General features: G+C 48.6%; 2 protein-coding genes across 7 annotated transcripts in view; both read left to right on the forward strand.

The window, feature by feature from the left end:
- Rh5 (Rhodopsin 5) overlaps positions 1-18,126 on the forward strand; it is a 216,355-nt gene extending 198,229 nt beyond the window's left edge. The window contains exon 9 of the mRNA XM_076901486.1: positions 18,112-18,126. The gene's annotated coding sequence lies outside the window, so the exon portion shown is untranslated. The remainder of the gene's footprint in view (positions 1-18,111) is intronic.
- Lar (tyrosine-protein phosphatase Lar) overlaps positions 1-20,937 on the forward strand; it is a 212,662-nt gene that overhangs the window by 109,755 nt on the left and 81,970 nt on the right. For 5 of the 6 annotated variants that reach the window (XM_076901469.1, XM_076901472.1, XM_076901470.1 and 2 more), the window contains 2 exons: positions 7,430-7,561; positions 9,906-10,064. The exons of the other annotated variant lie outside the window; for it this stretch is intronic. In XM_076901469.1, the coding sequence (XP_076757584.1) occupies positions 7,430-7,561; positions 9,906-10,064 (291 nt within the window). The remainder of the gene's footprint in view (positions 1-7,429; positions 7,562-9,905; positions 10,065-20,937) is intronic. 6 annotated transcript variants of the gene reach the window in all.

Raw genomic sequence — 20,937 nt, forward strand, 5'->3', positions numbered from 1 at the left:
GTTTCGTTAGTTCCAAAAAAAATCCCATTTTCCATGGCATTTTGAGAGACGTTGAAATCGGAATCTTGAAAATGCGTAATTCCACCCACACGAGAAATATCGATTAATTGACGTATTTACGAGAGTTCGATGCTATTACTCGTACGCGTGTCTGGTATTCGCGGCCAGGCGAATATTTCGAAGTTACGCATCATACGTATTTGCCGCGGTATATAAATAGAGGAAAGAGATTTTTAAATATTCGTATCATCGGCGATTAATTTTGTTACAATCATTTTTCGCGTGCCCCGTTTACTCGACGGATACATCGAAATACAAATTTTCCCAAATTTATACGAATCCCCGATAATCCGGCAGCGTTGATGAAATAAACGTCGACTTCAGTTTCGCTGACTAAAAAATTCATACACCTTTCGAAGTACTTGTAAACTTACGTCCGCTAAATAAAATATTAACACGATTCGAGTAATTTTAGTTGCACAAGAGCTTCGAGTTGCACAAAAATAATTCCTTTTCTCTAATAAACCAGTATATTAATAACCAGTCTCACGACGATAGACCGCTTCGACGTTGAACGAGCAAGGATTCGCGTTGAACTTTCATTTAGACTCGACTATTCCGAGTTTCCGCTCGTGTCACTCGTATTATTTATACCTGACCCAATTCTGTTATTCACCCTCTTTCTTTATGGATTAATTATATTTAGAGCGTAGGCAAAGGTGTAAAAATTTTGGGACTTACACCCACGTGTTCGACAACCAAGTTGAAATAATTACAGTAACGAACGCAGAGGAATCTTTCGTATTAGACTGAGAAAGTTGAAATGAATATTTTTCGCCACACATCACGTCCACGTCTACCACATAAACCTAATCACCACCCCAATCAACGTAGCTGTCGAATACGTGAGCCCTACAACCCCAAAATCCCCTTCTTTTCACTCATCCGTGGAAGATTAAATAACTCCCATGTCCATTACTATATCACGTATCCAAGTACTTTACTAAATTACAATCGCTATTTCTTAACTCTTCTCTACTATCTTTGAAATCTTCGAGACGCTCGAAAACCCTTAAACCAGTTAACTGTGGAATTTAGTCTCGAAAAATCACCACAGGGTGCGGAATTAAGAACAAGCAACGACGTGTATACACGTCGAACGCAGGGCGAATGATACTATTATACATTTTACGAAAAACGAGGAAGTATTACGTTTTTATTCGTCAAAGAAGCTAACAATTCGTTTCTGAATACGTTGTTCTTACTAAAAGCTTGAGAATTGTCAAAAAATAATAAAATACATAAACAAGAAAAATAAGAAAATAGTTTAAAAAATTTCAAGCTATTTATATAAGGGGAACATACCACCAAATAATGTTCTTATTACATTTCGTTGAGATTTCGAGTTTTTATAGTGAATGGTAATTTTTTATTTTACACGACGAGTATACACGTGAAACGCACCGCAGTAGAGATTTGGCTCGACGAGTGTACACGTCGAACGCAGTTAACTGGTTGATCATATCCAGAAGACGAGCCAGCAGTCGTCAGAAATGATCCTCGTCGATACGCGCGCGTCACGGTCCGATAAGTAGAAGTAGAACGCCCATTGGGCGTGGGGACAATGATACTTAAACGGCGATGACCCCCTACCAGGCTCGTATAAATTCAATTTCACGGTTCGCCGGACGGCGGCGGCGGAAAATTTTCATTATTTAATCCGCGCGGGCCGATTCCATCCGCCATTGTCCGATACAACCGCTTGGGCACCGGATACTCGCGGCGCGCGATTGCCCGCGGGGGGTGGCGCTCTGAAACCCATTTAAATTAATATTTGTCCCGCGTCGAGCGGGTCTCGATCGCCTGGCGAAAGGATGGCCGCGCTAAAATGCGAGCAAGGTCCGCGCAATTATTTACGATAAACCCGCGGCCTCGTCGTAATGTACACTGGGGGCGAGCACGTCGATCGGCATCACCCTCGATCTCCTCGTTTCTGTCTCTCTCTCTCTCTCTGTCTCTCGCATTCGCTGTCTCCTTTCCTCTGTGTCACAGCGCCGATGGGAATCCATCGCGCGTGCATAAACTACCGTGTTTGCAGTCGATGCCTGAGCAAAATGGCCTCGACCGAGTTCAACCCCCTGGATCGCAGCTGGTTACGTACCCAGCGTCTGCTAGCTAGTCGCGATCGAACGCGGTCTCGAGGGTTGCGATCGATCCCAGTTATCAACGACCAGTATTTACGATCGTTGTCTCGAAAGCCTCGATCCACTCGAGGCTGTTTCGAGCGATCGTTTGTCGTTCGCGTACGCGTTGATGAGGTTTCTTCGACATCTTCAGACGCGAGGATCGTTGGATCAATTAACGAATCGGGTAACTCTCGCGGGAGGAGAATTTAATGCCGCGATCGATCTCGTAATACGTTTGGCAGTAGGTAACGCGTAATTTTATTCAAATCTCATGCAGATTGCTCCGTTATCGGCTACTTTTTCAATTACGTCGCGCGGCAGGCTATAAAGCGTAATAGAAGCGAGCGGGCCGCCGCGGGCGAAACTTTTTCCACGGCCCTCGCCCACACCCCCGCCCAGGATCCTGCCAAACCGGTATGAACTTTAAGTATGAGATACCACCAGGGCCATTTTTACACGAGCCACGATCGCCGCGATCCTTCGTTATTACGAACTTCTCGAGGAGGCCCTGCGATCCTCCGCCATCTGGATTTTTCACAGTCGGACCTCGCGTTTGCCGCTCGCTCGAGCGTGGCGAGAAGGCGCGTTCGGAATCGTTGATTTCAAAAAGTCCGCCAGCTCTGTCGAGTCTACTGTCTGAGAACCGTTGCCACTCGCGACGCCATATTGGTACCGCTTCTTACGCGTTCGACTCGATTTGTTTCCCCAGTTCGGTCGTCATTGCTAATCTTCTATCATTTTACGTTGTCTCTAATGTTTTTCGAGCAGACGTTTGAAGAGATGTTTAAAGTGTCAGTTGATAAAAAATCAGTCGACGTCTATCAGAGTTGAAGCGTGCTTAATTTCGTTTTGAGCGGAACGCTCGAGTCGTGTTTAACGTTTCGATTAAAGTTTCAGACAACAAGAAATGGACAGTGTCCATGTCCGCGGATTAATTTACGCGAGAATGCTCGGTCAGTTATTTTACGCTCGACCTCTGCGACCCCAAAGTCTCTTATAGTATTTCGATAAAGTTGCACGTGCCACGTCAATCATAGATCATCAATAAAAATTTAAATGTTCCAGTTTAATGAAGATGGACAATTTTCATTCAGAGTATGTAAAATGGAGAATTCGTAAGACCAGAATACCACGGTATTCGTCGAGTCAGGGGGGTTAATTTTCCAAAGATGTGCAATGTCACGATCGTAATATAATCACGACGAATATATCGGTGAGAGCGAAGACAAAAGACTGCTCAAAGACGAACCGTGGAACAGACGAAATAACCCGAACGCGCCTTAATGAATTCGCAAGAGAATATTGAATTCCAACCCCCCGCATCGAATGGCAATTTTCACAATTCGTATCAGAAGATCTAATTTTCGCGAACGCTCGATCGTTGAACTCTGTCTCGCGAGAAACGCACTGTCTCGATTTATACCATAATAATTCAGACCATTCATCATAACCGGAACATCTAACACAGTTCAATCTATAAAAGCACCTGATTTCCAAATATTTAATTTTACGAATTCTTCACATATTTTAATCGACACGAATTTATTACAAAACATTCTAATTTTACCGCTCGATTTTCCGTAAATCCATAAAGGCATCTGATTTCTAAATCTCTAATTTCACGAATTCTTCACAAATTCTAATCGACGCGAATTTATTACAAAACATTTTAATTTCACCGCTCGATTTTCCGTCGATCATGCTCACAGTTTTTATACCTCTCACAGCGTACAGACATCCTTCCCAGTTTAAGAATAAGGAATATTGCTTTCAAGGGTTCTGAGAAACTTGTCTTCCACTCTCATTACTACCACTTAATTTTAAGTTTTATAATCCTATTATTTTATTTAAAATCAGAGATTTATATAAATCAAATTATGATAGATGTTAACCTTGTGACGTACGGTTCAAATTATCACAGTGTAAATCGTCGTTTGTCACATGGAAAAAAAAATCGCGACAAAGATTCGCACGCTCGATAAGCTGCACCAAAACCAAAGTTCAACCCTGATCGTGACACGCGAGCCAAACACACCCTCTCTTTCTCTTTAAGAACAACGCGGCTGCAAAAGAAATTCCTTCCACCCTGTCCACCCTCTGTTCGAGGATCATCGTTCCCTCAAGTGTCCCGACGAGTTACTCGTCCCGTTAACGAGAGCCGTCCGCAAAGCTTCCGGAGCCGGCGGCGGGAATTAACCGAAACGCAATTACCGAACGCCCCATCGCCGTGGCCGGGCGCACTTTTCCGGCTCGAGTCGCCGGAAATGCGCGAAAGTTGCCCTTCCGCGGTGCACAGGGCCCGCGAGTTCCCTCTTCTCGTGCCGCCGCTCCGCAACTCCTCCACCGCGGCGGATTTAATGAAAACGGGGCGGGCGGATCGCTTTTGACGGTGGGCGAAAGTCGGGAACTTGTTTTTACCCCCGCTCGAGCCGAGCCTCCGGTTTTAACGAACGCGGCTACCGCGTTCGCCGTCGATTCTTCGAACGGAACGCAATTCAGCATAGCTTACGTAATTCGTAAACCACGCGATAACCCACCCCCCGCGGGAGTTGGATTAAATCGTTCCGCCGCGAGCAGCCGATGCGCGCGGGGGTTGGAGGCGGCGGAAGAGGAGGAGGGTGGTTCGAGCGTTTCCCTGGTGCGGTGGCACTCGATCGTAATGGCTGAAATCGCGTCCACTCGACTCTTCCGTTATTCAACGGCGGAACCTAATCTCCGCCGGTTGTACGCGGTGTCCGGGCGAAAGGAGAATCAGCTCGTGAATATTTGAGTGGGTATTCCTGCTGATGAACCCGAAAACGGGCGAACGCCGCCGCCGTATATTTCCAGTAAATCGTTTGCAATTTAAATAACAACGAACAAGTGGTTCGGATTCCGTTTAATTCGAAATCTGTACGCGCGTTCGCCGCGCGCCACGGCGCGGTGGTTCTCGCTTTAGAAATTGGGTATCGCCAGCTTTTTTTCGACGAGTTTAGCCTTTTTTTTTTCGTACACGCGTCGAGTAAAGAAAATTCGTCCGCTCTGGTAAACGACGCGAATTTGAACCTGCGATTATTCGCATCGAGTCGTTCCCCAATAATTGACAATAAATTATGATCGAGCAGCTGCGTGGCGGCAGATGCTCTTGATGCGGTCCCTGTCCTAAATAAATACACGTTACCTACGCGTATTCCATTCGAGAACCGTCGAAAGGTCCCTTTAGAAGGCTTCCAAGATCTACCACGATCGTTTGACTCGTTGAACCGATTTTTTTAAACGTACCAGACCGTCCCAGGTCCTCGCGGTCTCTCTTACCTTTCGAACTTCGTTAAGAATGCAGGGACGAAGAGCTTTGTGTGGGCACACAGGGAACTTTGTGAGGCGAGCCCCGTAGCCACGACAGAGACTCGTTATCCAATGAAATCGGCTTGTGAGTTAAAAAAATCCGTTCGTCGTGTACGGTTGGATCGTGCGCTCGATTAATGCATAGGCTACGAACTATTTCAGCGCGGTAATCGTCACGCGCCAGGCCACAATGCGTCCCGGACGCAATAGCAATAATCTCGCACAGCGATTCGATCAAAAATTATCGACGGTTCGCCGGTGGAATAATGTTTACCTTAAATCGCGCCCCGCTCGCCCGCCACGTCGCAGTTTTCGTCCAGCACCGATAGATTACCGTCGTTTACATTCGCGCGCCACCCCTCGAATTTCCCACGCGTTCGCCATCTTCTTTCAGCGCGACGTAGCGGCTTTTTCGCGATTATTTTGCGTCTCGTAATCGCGCGAAGACGATAATTAATTAGACGGTGTTTGGTTTGCTTCGATTAACATCCTTGGGCTTCAGAGGTGACTCTCGGTCGGATTTCAAGTTTCAAAGCTTTACAAAAATGGATTTTAAATCGTCGAAGAACGAGATCGATCGTGAATAAATCAGTGACACAGAGAATGAAAGCAATGATGGAAATAGTAACATGGTATTAAATGTAAGAAATAGAAAAATTAGAATAATGACCAACGTATCCGAAAATGGCAGTCATTCCCAACAAGATTCTGGTAACTCAACAATAAAATAAAACAGTTAAAATATAAAAATATTTTTATAAGTTTAACATTCGAAGTAACAAGAAAATGAAAGCAATGTCGGAGATAGTAACATGGTATCAGATGCAAAAAATGGAAAAATTAGAGTAACGACCAATGCATCCAAAAATAACAGCGATGGCCTCACAAGACTCAGATAATTCAACGATCAAATAAAACAAATAAAATATAGAAATATTTTTATAAGTTTAACGTTCGAATTTTTTTGTCGAGCGCAAATAAATAAATCACGCGACCCGTTTGAACGTTTCCACGCACCCCTCGAGGAACAACGTAGATTACCCGGAACGTGTGCATTCGTTATCAGAGAAAGAGCATAATTCCGTCGACGCGCGCGATCTCGTCGCTCGGTTCTCCGATACATTCCCGTCGAGGTATCCGGGAGAGCGAAAAACCGGGACTGTTTTCACTAGGATCGACGGTCCATGGAAGAGTGGCCATAAACGGTCTGTGCGATCGCAAAGTTTCGAGACCAATTTAATACCCGGGCAGCAGTCTCGCTCCAGATAGCACGACGCCCTCAGCGTCGTGCATCCACGGGGACAACGTCGTTACACTCGTGGCTGGACAACCCGACAAAGGAGTCTGCTCGTACCCATCCATCTTGGAAGGCGAGCACCCGCGGGGGGTGAAAGCGCGTCGAGCCAGAGCGTACTCGTCCACCCCTTTAAATCCGCTAATTCGGATCGCACACGTTCGCGCGATCCGTTCGATCTGGCCGCCGCTCGATTTCCTGCGATAGCAAATTTCGTTTATCGAGTTTACACGAGTTTCCATCCTATCAAATCTACGAATCCCCCGGACAACGTTTTTTTCCTCTCTCTCTCTCTCATTTTTTTTACGTCCTTCGTCGCTCGCGTATATGTACGCACATACGTGTGCTTTTTTTTTGTCAACATATTCGAACGAAACGTTCGATCCGCGAATGCAATTTCGCGATGGCAAACGCGACCCAGCTCGCTCTTTTCCTTCGACCAAGCGGAACTGCGCGCGCCATCTTCGCCGCGCGTAATTCAGTTAACCCTTTCCAGAGAGCGTCCATCGAATACGTTCGCAGCGACGCGTCTCTCGCTCGCTCGTAGCAGAGGGGCACGTCGAGCCAGGGCCCGATGGGACGAGCCGGTTCTAATCAAAGGCTTCCCTTGATCTTCTGCTCGCAGGTCCGCCGACGATCCTGGTGAGGCCGCAATCGCAGCAGGTGAAGGCGGGCGGGATAGCCAGCTTCTACTGCACGGCGGAGGGCTCGCCGCCGCCCCAGATCCACTGGCGCAAGAACGGGAAAAAAGTTTCACGTAAGTTCGACCTTCTCGTCCCTTCCCCGTCTCGAAACTTCCCTCCTGGACGAACGAGCACGCGGGGGATGGAAAATGGTATCGAAGTTAGCCAGCGAGCCGCGCACCGCCTCGCGTTTCCGCTCGCTCGTCCTTATCCGCGCCGCGTCTGCACCGTCCAGTATTTTCTTTCCAACTAAATTTCGCGCCGACCCGGAAACACCGGCTGTTACCAACGCCCTGGCCAATGGCGGCTTGAATGGCTGCGGACCACCCCAGGATCCAACCCTCTTCTGCCACGGAATTCCCGCGGACCGACCTGGGATCGCCGTAGCCTCCCAGGCGTGCTCGCGATACCGGGCAAAGTAGACGTCGCAATCCTCTCGAGGGGCAGAATTCGATTATCTTGACCGTCGCTTCTCTCGAGCGGAAAGACCCGAGTCGAGCGTGTTTGTACGTGTCCTTTAGCCACGCTCCATTCGGCAGACCGATATCCGGTTCGAGGAATCCCGCGGAACCGAGGAGGACGGCATCCAGCGGACGGTTTGCGCCTCGATATCAATCCGTTGGATCCGGGCACGGTTCGCAGCACACCCGTTCCTTGTTCCCAGCGATACGCAGCCGGCGACGACTAATTGATCGCTGATTGAATTCCGTATTGGTCGCGCGGGGTAAGTGGTGCGCGCGTAAACGCGCGAGACAAGGATTTTGTATCCCTGCGTCGTGGAGTACGATCGATTCTACATTGTGTGGAAAAACTATGTTGGAAGGTTTGGAAACAGGCAATTCAAAAAAAAAAAAATGCTACACGGTGTTCTTCTAATGAAATTGGTATATATTTTTTAATGCTGTGGCTTACTCTACTCCTGTCAGTATCTCGCTTAATCTATTTTAACTTTTTTCTAAATCAATTGACAGACAATTGACATTGGAGACAGGTAATTTAAAAAAAAAAAGAAACGATACTACACAGTGTTCTTCTAAAGAAATTGATATATATTTTTTAATTCTGTGGCTTACTTTACTCCTGTTTGTATCTCGCTTAATCCCTTCTAATTTTTTTCTAAATCAATTGACACTCTACTTCTTTCGCCTGTGTTTTTAATGCAATCCTAGGCAGCAGGCATTAACCTTTTCTATTAACTACATCCCTGTTAATGTGCTCTCTCCATTGATGAGACTTTCCCGGCTTTTTGACGATGACCAGGTTTTATGGTACTCACTTCATCCGAACCCTGTCTGGGTCCCTTTCAGGCTGGTCGAATTAGTACCGTAAAACCCGTCATCGTCTCACTCGACGCGGCTGTCGAGCATGTGGGCCCTAAGCTATTCATTGTCTTTTTTTGCCTACAATTGGTATTACGTTTTTGTCGTATTCGTGTTTTAACTTCGAGTGTACAGGTAGAGTACTTGCTGTAATGTAAATTTTTTAATTTATTTTGTACTCTGTACGAAATTTTTGGTGATACAAGAAACTAAGTACGGATAACTCTTGGTTTACGTCAGCTCGATTTACATCGATTTGCAATCAGCTGTTCGATTCCTCGACTTTCTCTACGCTGGACTAATTTATTGAGCTTTGACGTTGTACATTCATTAAGATAAAGATTTCTATTAAATATACTTAGTTTTTTCTGTTTATACTGTCGAGTTGTAAAGCGTCAAGGGAAAAATCGACGGAGACCCTTCCTTCGCATATTTCTCTCATGCAAATTCATTCACATTTTCGAAAACTGTAATCAGATCAGAATCTTCGAAATTTTATATGTTTCTCTTCAATTTTTTTCAATAAAAGCATTTCACTCTATTTTACCATTCAATTTGCGCCAACTTTAGTAGAAATGGAACTGCGAAGTAAACCAAGAGCCAACCCAGTGCATATAAACATACAGAAAGTACGCATCGATTTAAAAACCAATCCAAAGACCAACAGACGATTGGAAAAAGCAAACATGCGAGTCTTACAGCCCAACTACAATCGCCGCTGGTATCCGCGATGCGTTTCGCATCGCCCGCGCGCTGTACCGCAGACTCATCGAATCGTAACCGGACTCCATTCAGGAAAAGTGCGCGGCCCGATTAACCGTTGGAGATTTGCTGCGCCGCGAAAAATCGCGGCCGTTTAACGCGTCGCGGCCGCTTTTGTCCCGCGCTCGATTGTCCCGCGAGATTCGCTAATCCAGCGAAACGGAGATAACTGCGCGTGACAGAGCCGATCGTTGCCGCGCGCGCGTGAAACTGATTCCTTCGCCTGCACATCGGAATCGCCGATCCGGAATTTCATCCCCCTCGCGCGCGTTTCACCCTTGCGCGTCCTCTGTCTTTATCTCCCGCCCGTTCACCCTCGATCTTTCGCCTGCTGCAGAGTCCCAGTCACGGTATCTGGTGCAGAACTATGAGAACGGAGCTTTACTGCGGATCGAACCTGTCAAGACGCCCCGCGACCACACCACGTACGAGTGCCTGGCCGAGAATGGGGTTGGCGACGCGGTGTCAGCCGAGGCGCAGCTCAAAGTCTACGAAGGTATGTGCAACCGAGTTCTCTCTTCTCTTGTATTCGACGATCGTACGATGCGCAGCTTCGTCTCTCGTTGCTCGATTTAAAACGCGCGAGGATCGAACCGCGATTTTCTGCGCTTTAAACAGCACGCGAGATGTATTTCTGTTGCTATATCGAAATAAAGGGGGACGAATGGTTGCAAGGGTGCACTCTCGATGCTCGATTTAAACCGCGCGAGGATCGAACCGCGATTTTCTGCGTTTTAAACAGCACGCTAGATGTACTTTTGTTTCTGTAGCGAAATAAAGGGGGATGAATGGTTGCAAGTGTGCACGAGCGCGACTGCAATTAGTTGAACGAGGATTAACGTACTTTCCATCACGTCACCTCTAAATGGCGTCTATATTTTTATCAAAACGCGCATATCCGTCTGATAACGGTTCGCTCGCGGCGAACTTTCCTTATTAAAATCGTCGCGCCTGAACCGCATTACCCGAGACACCGAACCGAACCGTCTACCAGCGTAATTGAACGTAACTTGCCGCTGCAAATTGTACCGTCAGAATTCGCTCGAGTTTAAGACATTGATACTAATATACGAACCGTCGGACGCGTGTACGCCCGAGGTATTAATACGTCGCGTGCCGCGAGCCAGTTTGGCATCTAATTACGCTCGACCCAATTCCAATTTTATAAAGCAGAGTTAAGAAAACGCTGCTGGGAGGGGTTGCGAGTGGGAATAATGGACTACAGTCCCGCTAGATCCGCGAAATTCTGCGAGGACGCGGTGCGCTCAGCTGCTCGAAGCGTCGTCCGATAACTATTAAACGTTATCAAGCCGAACGAGCTGCTCGAAATTTAATAATTAACGAAAGATCGCGCGAGAAGCAGCTGCGCGGCTAGAACCGACCTCTGCCTCGCCGCTCGAGCCAATATGGCCGTCCTCGAGGCGCCTCCGGTTACACAGGAGCTTTTCAAATATGGAACGGATACGACTGCCACGGAATAGCGAACAGACAGAGAGACTGTCAGGAGAGGGGGGCGGATGGTCGCGATTTTTAGGGACCCGTGAAGATAACGAGGTGGTAAATTTTGTTTGAAATTAAACGAAGCCTTTCTTCGTCGACTCGGGGTCCAACCGCGGCCGCGGCCCCTCTTTCTCTTTCTATTTATACGGAAGAGTGAACAGCTTAATGGCGCCCAGTTCGGCGACCAGACGGAAGGCGATGTAGTAGAAAAAAAGAAAAAAAAGAAAGGGTAGAAGGAGAGAGGGGAAAAGAAAAACGCGAGTGCCGCGCACCTGGAAAGCTTACCCTTTTCCGGGGGAAGAATCTCTTAAACTTTCGCGAAACGCCTTAATTGGCTTGGCCAGCTTTTTAATTCGATTCCAACTTCGCCTCGCGGATATTTTTGCTCGCAATTTCTCGTATTCTTCATCCGGAAAGAGAAAAGGCGAAAAAAGGAAAAAAAAAATGAAAAAGAGCCGCCCGTTTGCGAGGAAGCCGTTTCGAAGCTTCTCTTCGACCCTGCCTCGCTCACCCCCCAGCAGTCTACTCTCGTGCTGTTTCCTCGCCGCGATCGTTCTCTCGTTCGACCGCCCGTCCGTTTGCAACCCAACCGCGGCGGAACGCGCGAAACTCATCGGAATTTTCCAACCCCCTCTTCGACCCCTTTTTTCTTCGCGTGCGCCTCGATTGGCCGCTATCTCGTGTCAATGCTGGCGCCGTCCGCGGCGCCTCGTAAATCACGAACTGCTCCCTCGGATCCGGGGTATTCGCCGGTGATTTCAATTTATTTGTTATAAAGTTGATTCAGAGCCAGGTGATCGTTCTCCCACAGGTGCAATAATACGCGCAGCGGAGTAGCCGCCGGGCGAATTCCTTCGTCTCCACCCTCGCAAGCGCGTTTTCACTCGCGCTTCTTCCCCCGCCGCGCGCGGCCGTCCAGGATCCTCCCTCGAAATAATTAACGAGCATCGATTCTGTTAAACCCGAAACGAAATCTATTAAGCTGATTATGCGGCGGATACGAATTTATTAAGCCCGCGCGAGATTACACGAGCTCGTGCAATTTTTAATCTCAGCTCCCAGCCCGCGAAATTTCGCGCGAGTTTTATCGCCACCCCTCCGCGGATCGTTTTCGCGCAGTTTTAAAAGGGGGATCGAGAAAGTCCGATCGCGGCGCGGATCGAATTACTCGACACCCTCGAGAGAGAGTTCTGCGAGAATTTCTCAGCTTTGGGTGACGAGCGCGACGAATCCCTCTCCCTGGGAAAATCAACCCTCCCCCGATGTTTAGCCCAACTTTCGAGCAAGTCTAAGATAAGACCGATCGTCGACGACGAGGAGAGCAACAGCCGATCTCGCACCCTCCTCTCGAACTTTGGTGAACTTTGGCGAATCCGGAGAGAACGAAATTTTTTCCAAACAATTAAAATCTGTTTACGAAGAAGTTGTAACGTTTCGATACAGGGTTTATCGATCTTCGATGAACGTAAGGGGATGATCGTACCTCGCGACGATTTTTTTAAACAATCAAATTTAGCTCGTGATTCTTCGAATCAAAATGAAACGTCGGTTACAAATTAATAATTGTTTTACGGCGAGAAATAAGCTGCACCGATTAACGCGATAAAAGGTCTGTAATTTCGCTTGAAAAATAGAAAATCGCGTCCGTTTGTCGGGAAATGTCGCGGATATAAAAAAAAAAATTGATATGTCCTATTATCATTGGCCGTGGAGCGCAGTGAAATTTTTCCATCCTCCATTTGCCCGTCTCCGTTCCATCGACGAGAAAAACGCTGGTCCGTAATAACGCGGACGCTCTCCGCTGTGTATATATATATATCATTGACGCACGTAGTAAATTATTACCGCTAGTAGCGTGGTTTAAATTGCGGAAGCCGCAGAAACGCAGCGAACGCGTCATATTTATATACACACATCACAAGTGTACGCAATTTATTATTAAAATCGTGATTTTATATAAACGAATTTAAACTCGTAATCGCATCGACTAATGCGAATTTAATTGCACGTTGAACTTACTCTTCGCTGGTGGTAAACGAAGATTACAGTCAATTTAGAAAAGCGTACTCGTTTCAATGAAACATGCCAAGCTTCCTGTTCACGAGTATATTTTTATCAAAACCGCGACTAATCATCGACGCACGCTCCAATGTCGCGTCTTCGACCCCCTCGCGACGTCGTTGCGAGCGAACTCTCCTTGGTCCAACCTCGAGCGTCCAAAACTTCTCTAATTAAAGGGTGCTGGGCGACTCTTTCGCAGAGGCGCATCCCCCGTCCGGTTCCCGCGTACAAATTGAAACAGCTCCGTCCCAGGTCCTCTGTATCCGCTCGAGGGGGGTGTACGGGGTTCGTTACTAATTGTAAGCGACAAAGTAAATCGTGGTGCTTGCCACGGGTAGTAAGCATTTTTTCTCCGCTCGAGGAATCGCTCGCGATTAATCACCGGGGCTGCAACGCTCGCGAGCGCCCGACTGCCACCGCCCACGAGGAACTCACCCCCCTCTCTCTCTCTCTCTCTCTCCTCTGCTCTTTTTTCCGCCAGGCTTTTCCAGCCCCTTTGGCTGGGTTACGCCAGATCCACGAGCGTGTTTTTGTTTTTGCCCAACCGGCGGTGCCTACTTACGCCGGACGGTGGAGTTTAAAAGTTGAACGAATTTTTCAACCCCCACCCTTGCATACCGGCGAACGTGGGGGTGTTTAATTCCGGCCAAGTTGAAAAATACGCTCGCGCAGCCACGGTACGCTAGACGGTAGCCAGGTTCGCCGCTGTAAAACGTGGCCAAGCCGGCGCGTAATGGGCCCAGCTCGGATAATTCGGCATCCGGTGGGCGCCGCGCGCTTAGCGCTTCGTTATCGAACGCATCGCCGCGATAAATGCTAGCGAAACTCGTATTAAAGCCGCATTCGGCTAATGCGATTACTCGCAGCCATGTAATGATGCGATAATGTAACAACGCAACATCGGTAAATGCGGTTAAAATTACACGGGAGACCAGCGGAGCAATCGATAATCGTTGCCCAGCGAGGCGAACGGGGGGTTGCGAGTACAACACACCCCGAGTCCAAGTGGCTCGACCTTCGCGCGGCGCACTCTCGAATCGCGACACGGTTCCTCGCGCTTGTTGCTCCATCAGCGTGGCTCCATCCGCGAGATCCAACGCGTGGAGATCGCTAGAACCCAAATGGAGGATCGTGACCAGTGGTCCAAAGATTCGCAACCCCCACGGATTCTTGACGCCCTCATAATCCCTGCAAACCCACACCTGCGCCATTAAGTAACACAAAATTTTGTTGTCTCAATGGATACGAATATGAATGGTACACCAAGGACCATGTCGTCGATGGAAGAATCAGAATTGGCGATGGAGAGGAACATGGTGGGTCCCAGAATCGCGTAAGGGTTGACTCGATCCAGCGTTCCTCGCGCTTGTTGCTCCATCAGCGTGGCTCCATCCGCGAGATCGACGAACCGATCCAACGCGTGGAGATCGCTAGAACCCAAATGGAAGATCGTGACCAGTGGTCCAAAGATTCGCAACCCCCACGAATTCTTGACGCCCTCATAATCTCTGCAAATCCACACCTGCGCCATTAAATGACACAAAATTTTGTTGTCTCAACGAATATAAATATAGATGTAATACCAAGGACCATGTCGTCGATGGAAGAATCAGAATTGACGTTGGAGAGGAGCATGGTGGGTCCCAGAATCGCGTAAGAGTGGACTCGATCCAGCGTTTGCTCACTTGCGGTGTTTGTACTATTTTCGGCGACAGTGTCGTAAAACTTGGCGCGAGAAAACAAGGTAGACGTTGGTGGTGGGTAAAGGGTTTCCTCGGACGGAGGCGAGATAGCATCGATGCCCCGGCAGTTTGCCGTGCCGGGTACCGACCGGATCAGATAACGGCGACGGCCTCGTTGGAATACTAATTTCCTTGTTCGCGGGGACACTTGGCATGCGAGTCGTCGACAGCAAGAAAAATTCACCGCGATACCGGCTGCCGGGCGTGAAAACGTGAGCCATTCCGCGGCTTCTTGGGACCCGTCGACCGAATCCCGACCCTCTGTCACCGATCTCTGCGTACAGCGGAGAATTGGTTCGTCTATGCACTCTGAGGATCGTACAATTTTAGTATAAATTCGAAATTTGCTTCATTCGATACTCGATACGAATCTTGAACTTCTAATAAAATAATTCTATTGCTGGGGTTGTTCAATGTGATAAATTGTAAGCGTTTTATCTGCGTCCAAAGAGGACTTCCGGTTTCCCACCATGGATTTAAATCTACTCCATTGGCGATGTTCAATTTTGTAATATGACTTAGGATTTCTCTTAACTCGATATGAGGGTTTCAAATGTGATTTGCTGTGCTTTTAAGCATTTTTATCGATATCGTGGTGTTTGTTGAGCAGTGTGCACAATGGCTGCGGTCACAATGGAGTCCTAGGAAAACGGTCGCAACAGCCACTGGTACATGAATCTTTAGAAAATACGAGTAAGAACTCTGGAACTATGCGAGAGATTAGCGAGTGCGTTTGAAGCCGGAAACTTGCTGCTTCAGACTCCATTCGGGTAGCGCGTGTAAGTAGTTCGGGCTGAGAACGATGGCGGGCTTCTCATCGTCGCGGAGGAGGCTTCCTACGCTTTTACGAGCCATACACTGTACAAAGTAAATCACCCAACTTCGTTCCACGTGACTCTGCCAACTACTTCACGAACTAGCGTTAGAAAAATCACGTCTTCTAATTAGCCACTCGAATGGCCTTCGAAATTCGTTTACCCTTGCGTCGATCGTGAATTCAGCACCCAACACCTCACTCGAGGAACAATCATTATGGTGTACTATAGATTCGATTAGCCCTTCTCTGCAGTCAGGTCAGCAAACTCAGCTAACGCGAGGATTAAAGCGTTCAACGACAGAATTCGTCGCGTATCTCAATTCCATCCGTTCATAATTGACAGTTTCCGGCTGTCTGGCGAACAGCCGGACCCGGGATATCGTACGTCCGTCTTTGACGAGGGTCGCGATAAACGCCTGACCGGGTGGCCGCTCTCAGTCGAATAAATTTTCCATCGAAAGTAGCAGGTCGCACTCGCGGAACGAGGCAGCTCAGAACGTCGTTTCGGCTCTATAAAGGGCAGTGTCCCCGGCAGTGTCCCCGTCGTGGCATTAGCCTAATTTCCAGTCCCGCGGTAGGCGGGAATTAAATTTGCACGAGGGCTAAGTGGCATCTTCGGTTCCGTTGCGCGGCTGAACACCGTCGAACTATCCACTTGCAGAGTTACACCCCTGGAACGGCGAAAGTTCCCTCCACGTTCGCGAAATTCCCACGAAATAATTCTTTCGACCCTATGGCAGCCACCAGTCGACGAAGAACGCGCGAGCGTCGAGCAGAAAGACTCACCCCTCGCGTGAAGCGTCCTCGCGACTGCAGTGGAACTGTACATTAGATGGTTACACGAGATAATGCAAGTCTAATGTGTGTACGTACGACTGACTTGCTTCTTAATGATCGAACATAAAAATCTTCTATTTTACACAGGGTGTCGTTGGAACAGTAAAATTGAGCAGAGGGTGGTTTCTCATGGAAAAAACGTAGAACAAAATTTTATTTGGATGGCTATTACGAACAGAAAATTATTTTACACGATACACAATGGGGAAGTAGAAAGATTTATCCATTATTGATTAACCAAGCGTTCTAGTGGACTTTTCAGACAGAATTTCAACCCCTAAAAAAAGCGAACAAATTTTCCTCCCCAATTTCACCGTATTTCGCATCGAATCACTCGAACGACTGTGTACACTTGATAATCTTGCGAGAAACTTGTTTATAAACCCTCCGCTCGTCTCTGGGGGACCTTTCAGAGGATACCTCTGGAATCCTCCTCGAGGAAGCATCTTGTTTCTTCCCTCGCCCCTGGCGAAGACGCTCGTCTGAATCCTCGATACCCGAAGCCGAATCGAATGCTTAATTAACGAGTCTGGCCGCAGACTCGAACGTCGTTTCCCAGGATCACCGTCATCCGGCTTCTTTTCCACCCCCTCTCGTCGAGGACGAAGAAACCAAAGACCAGTCCTCTCGCCGCCCTCCAACCCCCGAGTTTAAATCGACCGCCAAACTTTCGACGACCGTCTGGTTTTAATGCGAGGCGCAGGGAAAAGCGGAAAAAACAGCGAGCCCTTTGAGAGAACCGGTCCTCGCGGTCCTCGAGGTCGGTTCTCCGACAGCGCCGCCATGTTCGAGGGAAACTCGAGCGGCGGTTCCAGCCAGGCGATCGCGTCCGCGATCCTAATTAACGTTTAACGTTTCGATCCTCCTGGGCGGACGAGATCCGTCCGCGGATAACGAACCAACACGAAGGCGTGCGACGGTCAATGTTGACTCTGAAGGGCTGGTAGGACCCTCTCCTTTCTTCTGGGCTCGAACAAAAGGCTTCCTTTGACGATGGTCGTGTCTGTTCCACAGGTTGCTTCTTCGTCCCGATTCGATTTCCTCGTTTCGAAGGGTCTGACGAACTTCAGGTGGAGGCTGTTAGGGTGCGATCGCTGGGAACCTCTTTCGATCGACGACCACTCGTTTCACGATTTCGATCGGTGTTGGTTGAACGAAATTTCGAGTTTTCGATTGAACGCGTTCGAACTCGAGCGAGCTGTGTACACGCGCGTATATCACCCCTTTTTCGCGTAGCCGCGAATTATAATTTATAATTCGCATATTTTCGTTATTAATTACCCGATTCCGTTAAAATCCGGGCCGTATAAACTTTCCGCGCGCGTGCGCTCGCTCGCGCCTGTATTTGCGATGAACGATGTATCGGGAAACCGCTGACGCGTCCTTTAATTCGAGCAAATTTTATTTTACACCGCGCACAGGGGGTGGCCTCCCGATTCCGCCGCGGTGTTTCGCCCTGGATCCTTCCACATCGCGACCTGGTCGATGACGCTGTCAACACTCTGCGCGGGTATCGACGACGTTTATTGATCGCGCGCGGTTTTGGGTCAGCCTGGCGCGCGCTGACGGAAGGAAGCGCGTTTAACGGGGAACAACGACGGGGCAGCTCGACTTGTTGCTCTCTTTCCAACCCCCGGCATCTTTACGAGCGGAAACTTTCGTACACGCGAGTGCTCTCGACCAAATTGTTCGTCGCCTCTACACAGCTGTCCATATAAATTTGATGGAACACTGTCCGTTCAAAAGGCTCTGAAAATGTGTTTTTCTGGTTTCTACCTTCTCTCTTTCTCTCTCCCTTTCTTTTTTGCTCTTTTTTTTTGTTAACGTTACGAATTCGAGAGAACGAAACAGCAGTGGAGAAACTGGAATACGTAAATGTTAGATTATTTGATATGGAATAGGTGCAGCCTGGAGAGAACACAGAGTAACGGGATAATGAGTAGAGAATAGTCGGTAAAATGCGCGGGCCGAGAGTTAGAGTCGCTGGTTGAAGTTTGGCCAGCGAGTTTCGTTGGCTTCCGGCTGACAGACGAGGCGACTGATTGTACTTTTTAACTCGCGCAATACGTTCCGAGAAATGTTTCGGATACGCGGCCCCGGCCATTACTCGCGAAACGGGTAACTAGATTGGCTCGTTGGTTCTATTTAACGTGTGGTTCTCGAAGAAATATTCCTTTTTCCTCGGTTATGTCCACGAAACTGAAAGGGTAGACGCAGTTCCACAAATTGTTTCGCGAAATACTTCAAGGCGAAAGGAAAAGCAAACTCGAATGCAATTCAGACGATGAAGTAGCTCGTAAAATGTACGCGTGTGTATAAAAAAGTCCCTCGTCCATTGTTTCGCGAAAGAAATTTAGATCTATTAACGTGATGATCGTGTCTTTCTGAAAATGAGTATCGTAGAATTCATCGTAGAAGAAAGTGCCACCCCTTACGTTCGATCAGACATCTTTTCGAGTTCCAGCTGAAAGCCACCCTCGACGCGCCCTCTGTATTTAATTTCGAGGTTGGGCCTCGCGTTGTGGACATTAAAAATCCCAAAACTAAGAAAGAGGGATAGAAACGAAGGTCGATGAAGACGAACGAAACAGAGGGGGATGAAACGTTAGAGGAACCGCTGGATCTCTGTGTGCGAGGAGAAACCGACGATTAAACGCTGATCCAGGATGAAAAAGCTGGGCTGAAAGTTTCGCTAGGCGAAAGAAGAGGCGGCTTTAAGTCCGCGGGGGTGGAGAAGACGACGACAGAGGGGGTGCAGAGTAGGTGCGCGTCTCCGTGAACTGTATCGAGGCAGAAAGGGACGAACGACGTGCATCGCGAGAAGGAGGGGGGGTCGAGGAATTTAATTCGGCCGAAAAACCGGCGCCTTAATTAGCAATTAATTGGCACATAAATTAGCTGCGAATTTTCGCCCCACGGTGGCTAGGCGAACTCCGCCGTGCGACTTTCCGCTCATCCCCCGACCCACCCCTCTTCTTCTCTTCTTTCTTTTTTTCTACGAAGCCACGACACAGAGATAAGACCGCCGCGCCAACTATTTCAGCAATCTAACTTTCTCGCGGCCGTTAGAAGTTTCCTGGCCACCACCCGAGGCATCCGTCCACCCCCCATCGCTCTTCGTCGCTCGCCTCTCTATCCCTCCGCCGATTACGCGTTACACCGTCGCAGAGACGAGGTTAAAGGCGCGAAGAGGCCTCCAACGATAAAACGAGCGTCGCCTCGAACCGAAATTCCCAACGTGTCTCTCGTTCCCCGCTCCCAGAGCCAGGGAGGGGGGCAACCTGTAGGATTCGCGCGGAAAGAATTCGTCGTATCTAGCTCGAGCGTCCGACTGGTAGCCAAGGGGTTGCTCGATAAACCGCGTCGTCGAACCGAACGCGCCTGGCCACGGTATCGCGATCCCCTCCTCGGCTGTCGCCCACGAAGAATCGAACGGGCATCGCAGATACGCGTCGTTTCCCACTGGCGATAATAGAAAACGATAAAAGGAGAAAAGCCTGGTCCGGTCCGTGTGCGGAGAAAAGGAGCCGGAGAAAAGACGTCTTCGGGACGGACAAATCGAACCTTTCCACGGTTATCGCGGAATAATGCGCCGTTTAACAATGGCTGTTTGGCCCTCGCTTGGAGAACGCCAGCGGATCACTGCGGTGTGCGAACCCCGCGGGGATGGATGCGACCGCCGGAGACGGAGAAATGAAAAGGAAGCTGAAAATTTGGACGCGTCCCTCCGCCTCTCCGCGGCTCTCACGGGCCTTTCACCAGGCTACCCTCAGCCGCAGCACGCGCGCCACCCTTATTGAAGTCGATGATATTCGCCCCATTCAATGTACTAACCAAACTCCGCCACCCTCCGCGGAGAGGCTGTCCTCCGCAACCCCCGCGCGCGTGGAGGAGCGGCTGCCTCCGATTTCATGCTCCATTTAGAGCGGTTCGTCGATCTCCTCGGCGCTCTTCTTCCAGCGGGAGACGACGCGAACTTTTTTGGAATTTCTCCGTGCTTTCCGTTGCGGGTTCTCTTGATATTTTTATAGTTGACATTTTGCCCGCCTTTTTTTCTCTTTCTTGCTTTTAGCTCGACTCATCCCCTCGGGAGGGAAGCTGCGCGGGTCGGGTCTGTGGATGCACACTCGCTCTAGCAATCGTGGCGTCGAAGTAATTGCGTTTGAAGAGCAACTACGCGTTATTGCATTTTCTAAGAGTGGTTTGTCGCTGTTGTTTTCTTCGGAGGATTTTGTGAATAATTGTAAAGCTGTACGATTTTGAGTGATACGGGGTGGGTTTGGAGGTATTGTTGGTGTCTAAGGGTTCAATGAGAGGCTCTTTGCAATCTATTTTTTTTTTTACACGACACGAAATCACGGTTTGCAATATTTATTTACAATTTTAATTGAAGATACGACCGGATAATGGCG

Source organism: Xylocopa sonorina, chromosome 9, assembly GCF_050948175.1.
Source record: "Xylocopa sonorina isolate GNS202 chromosome 9, iyXylSono1_principal, whole genome shotgun sequence".
NCBI classification, from domain to species: Eukaryota; Metazoa; Arthropoda; class Insecta; order Hymenoptera; family Apidae; genus Xylocopa; species Xylocopa sonorina.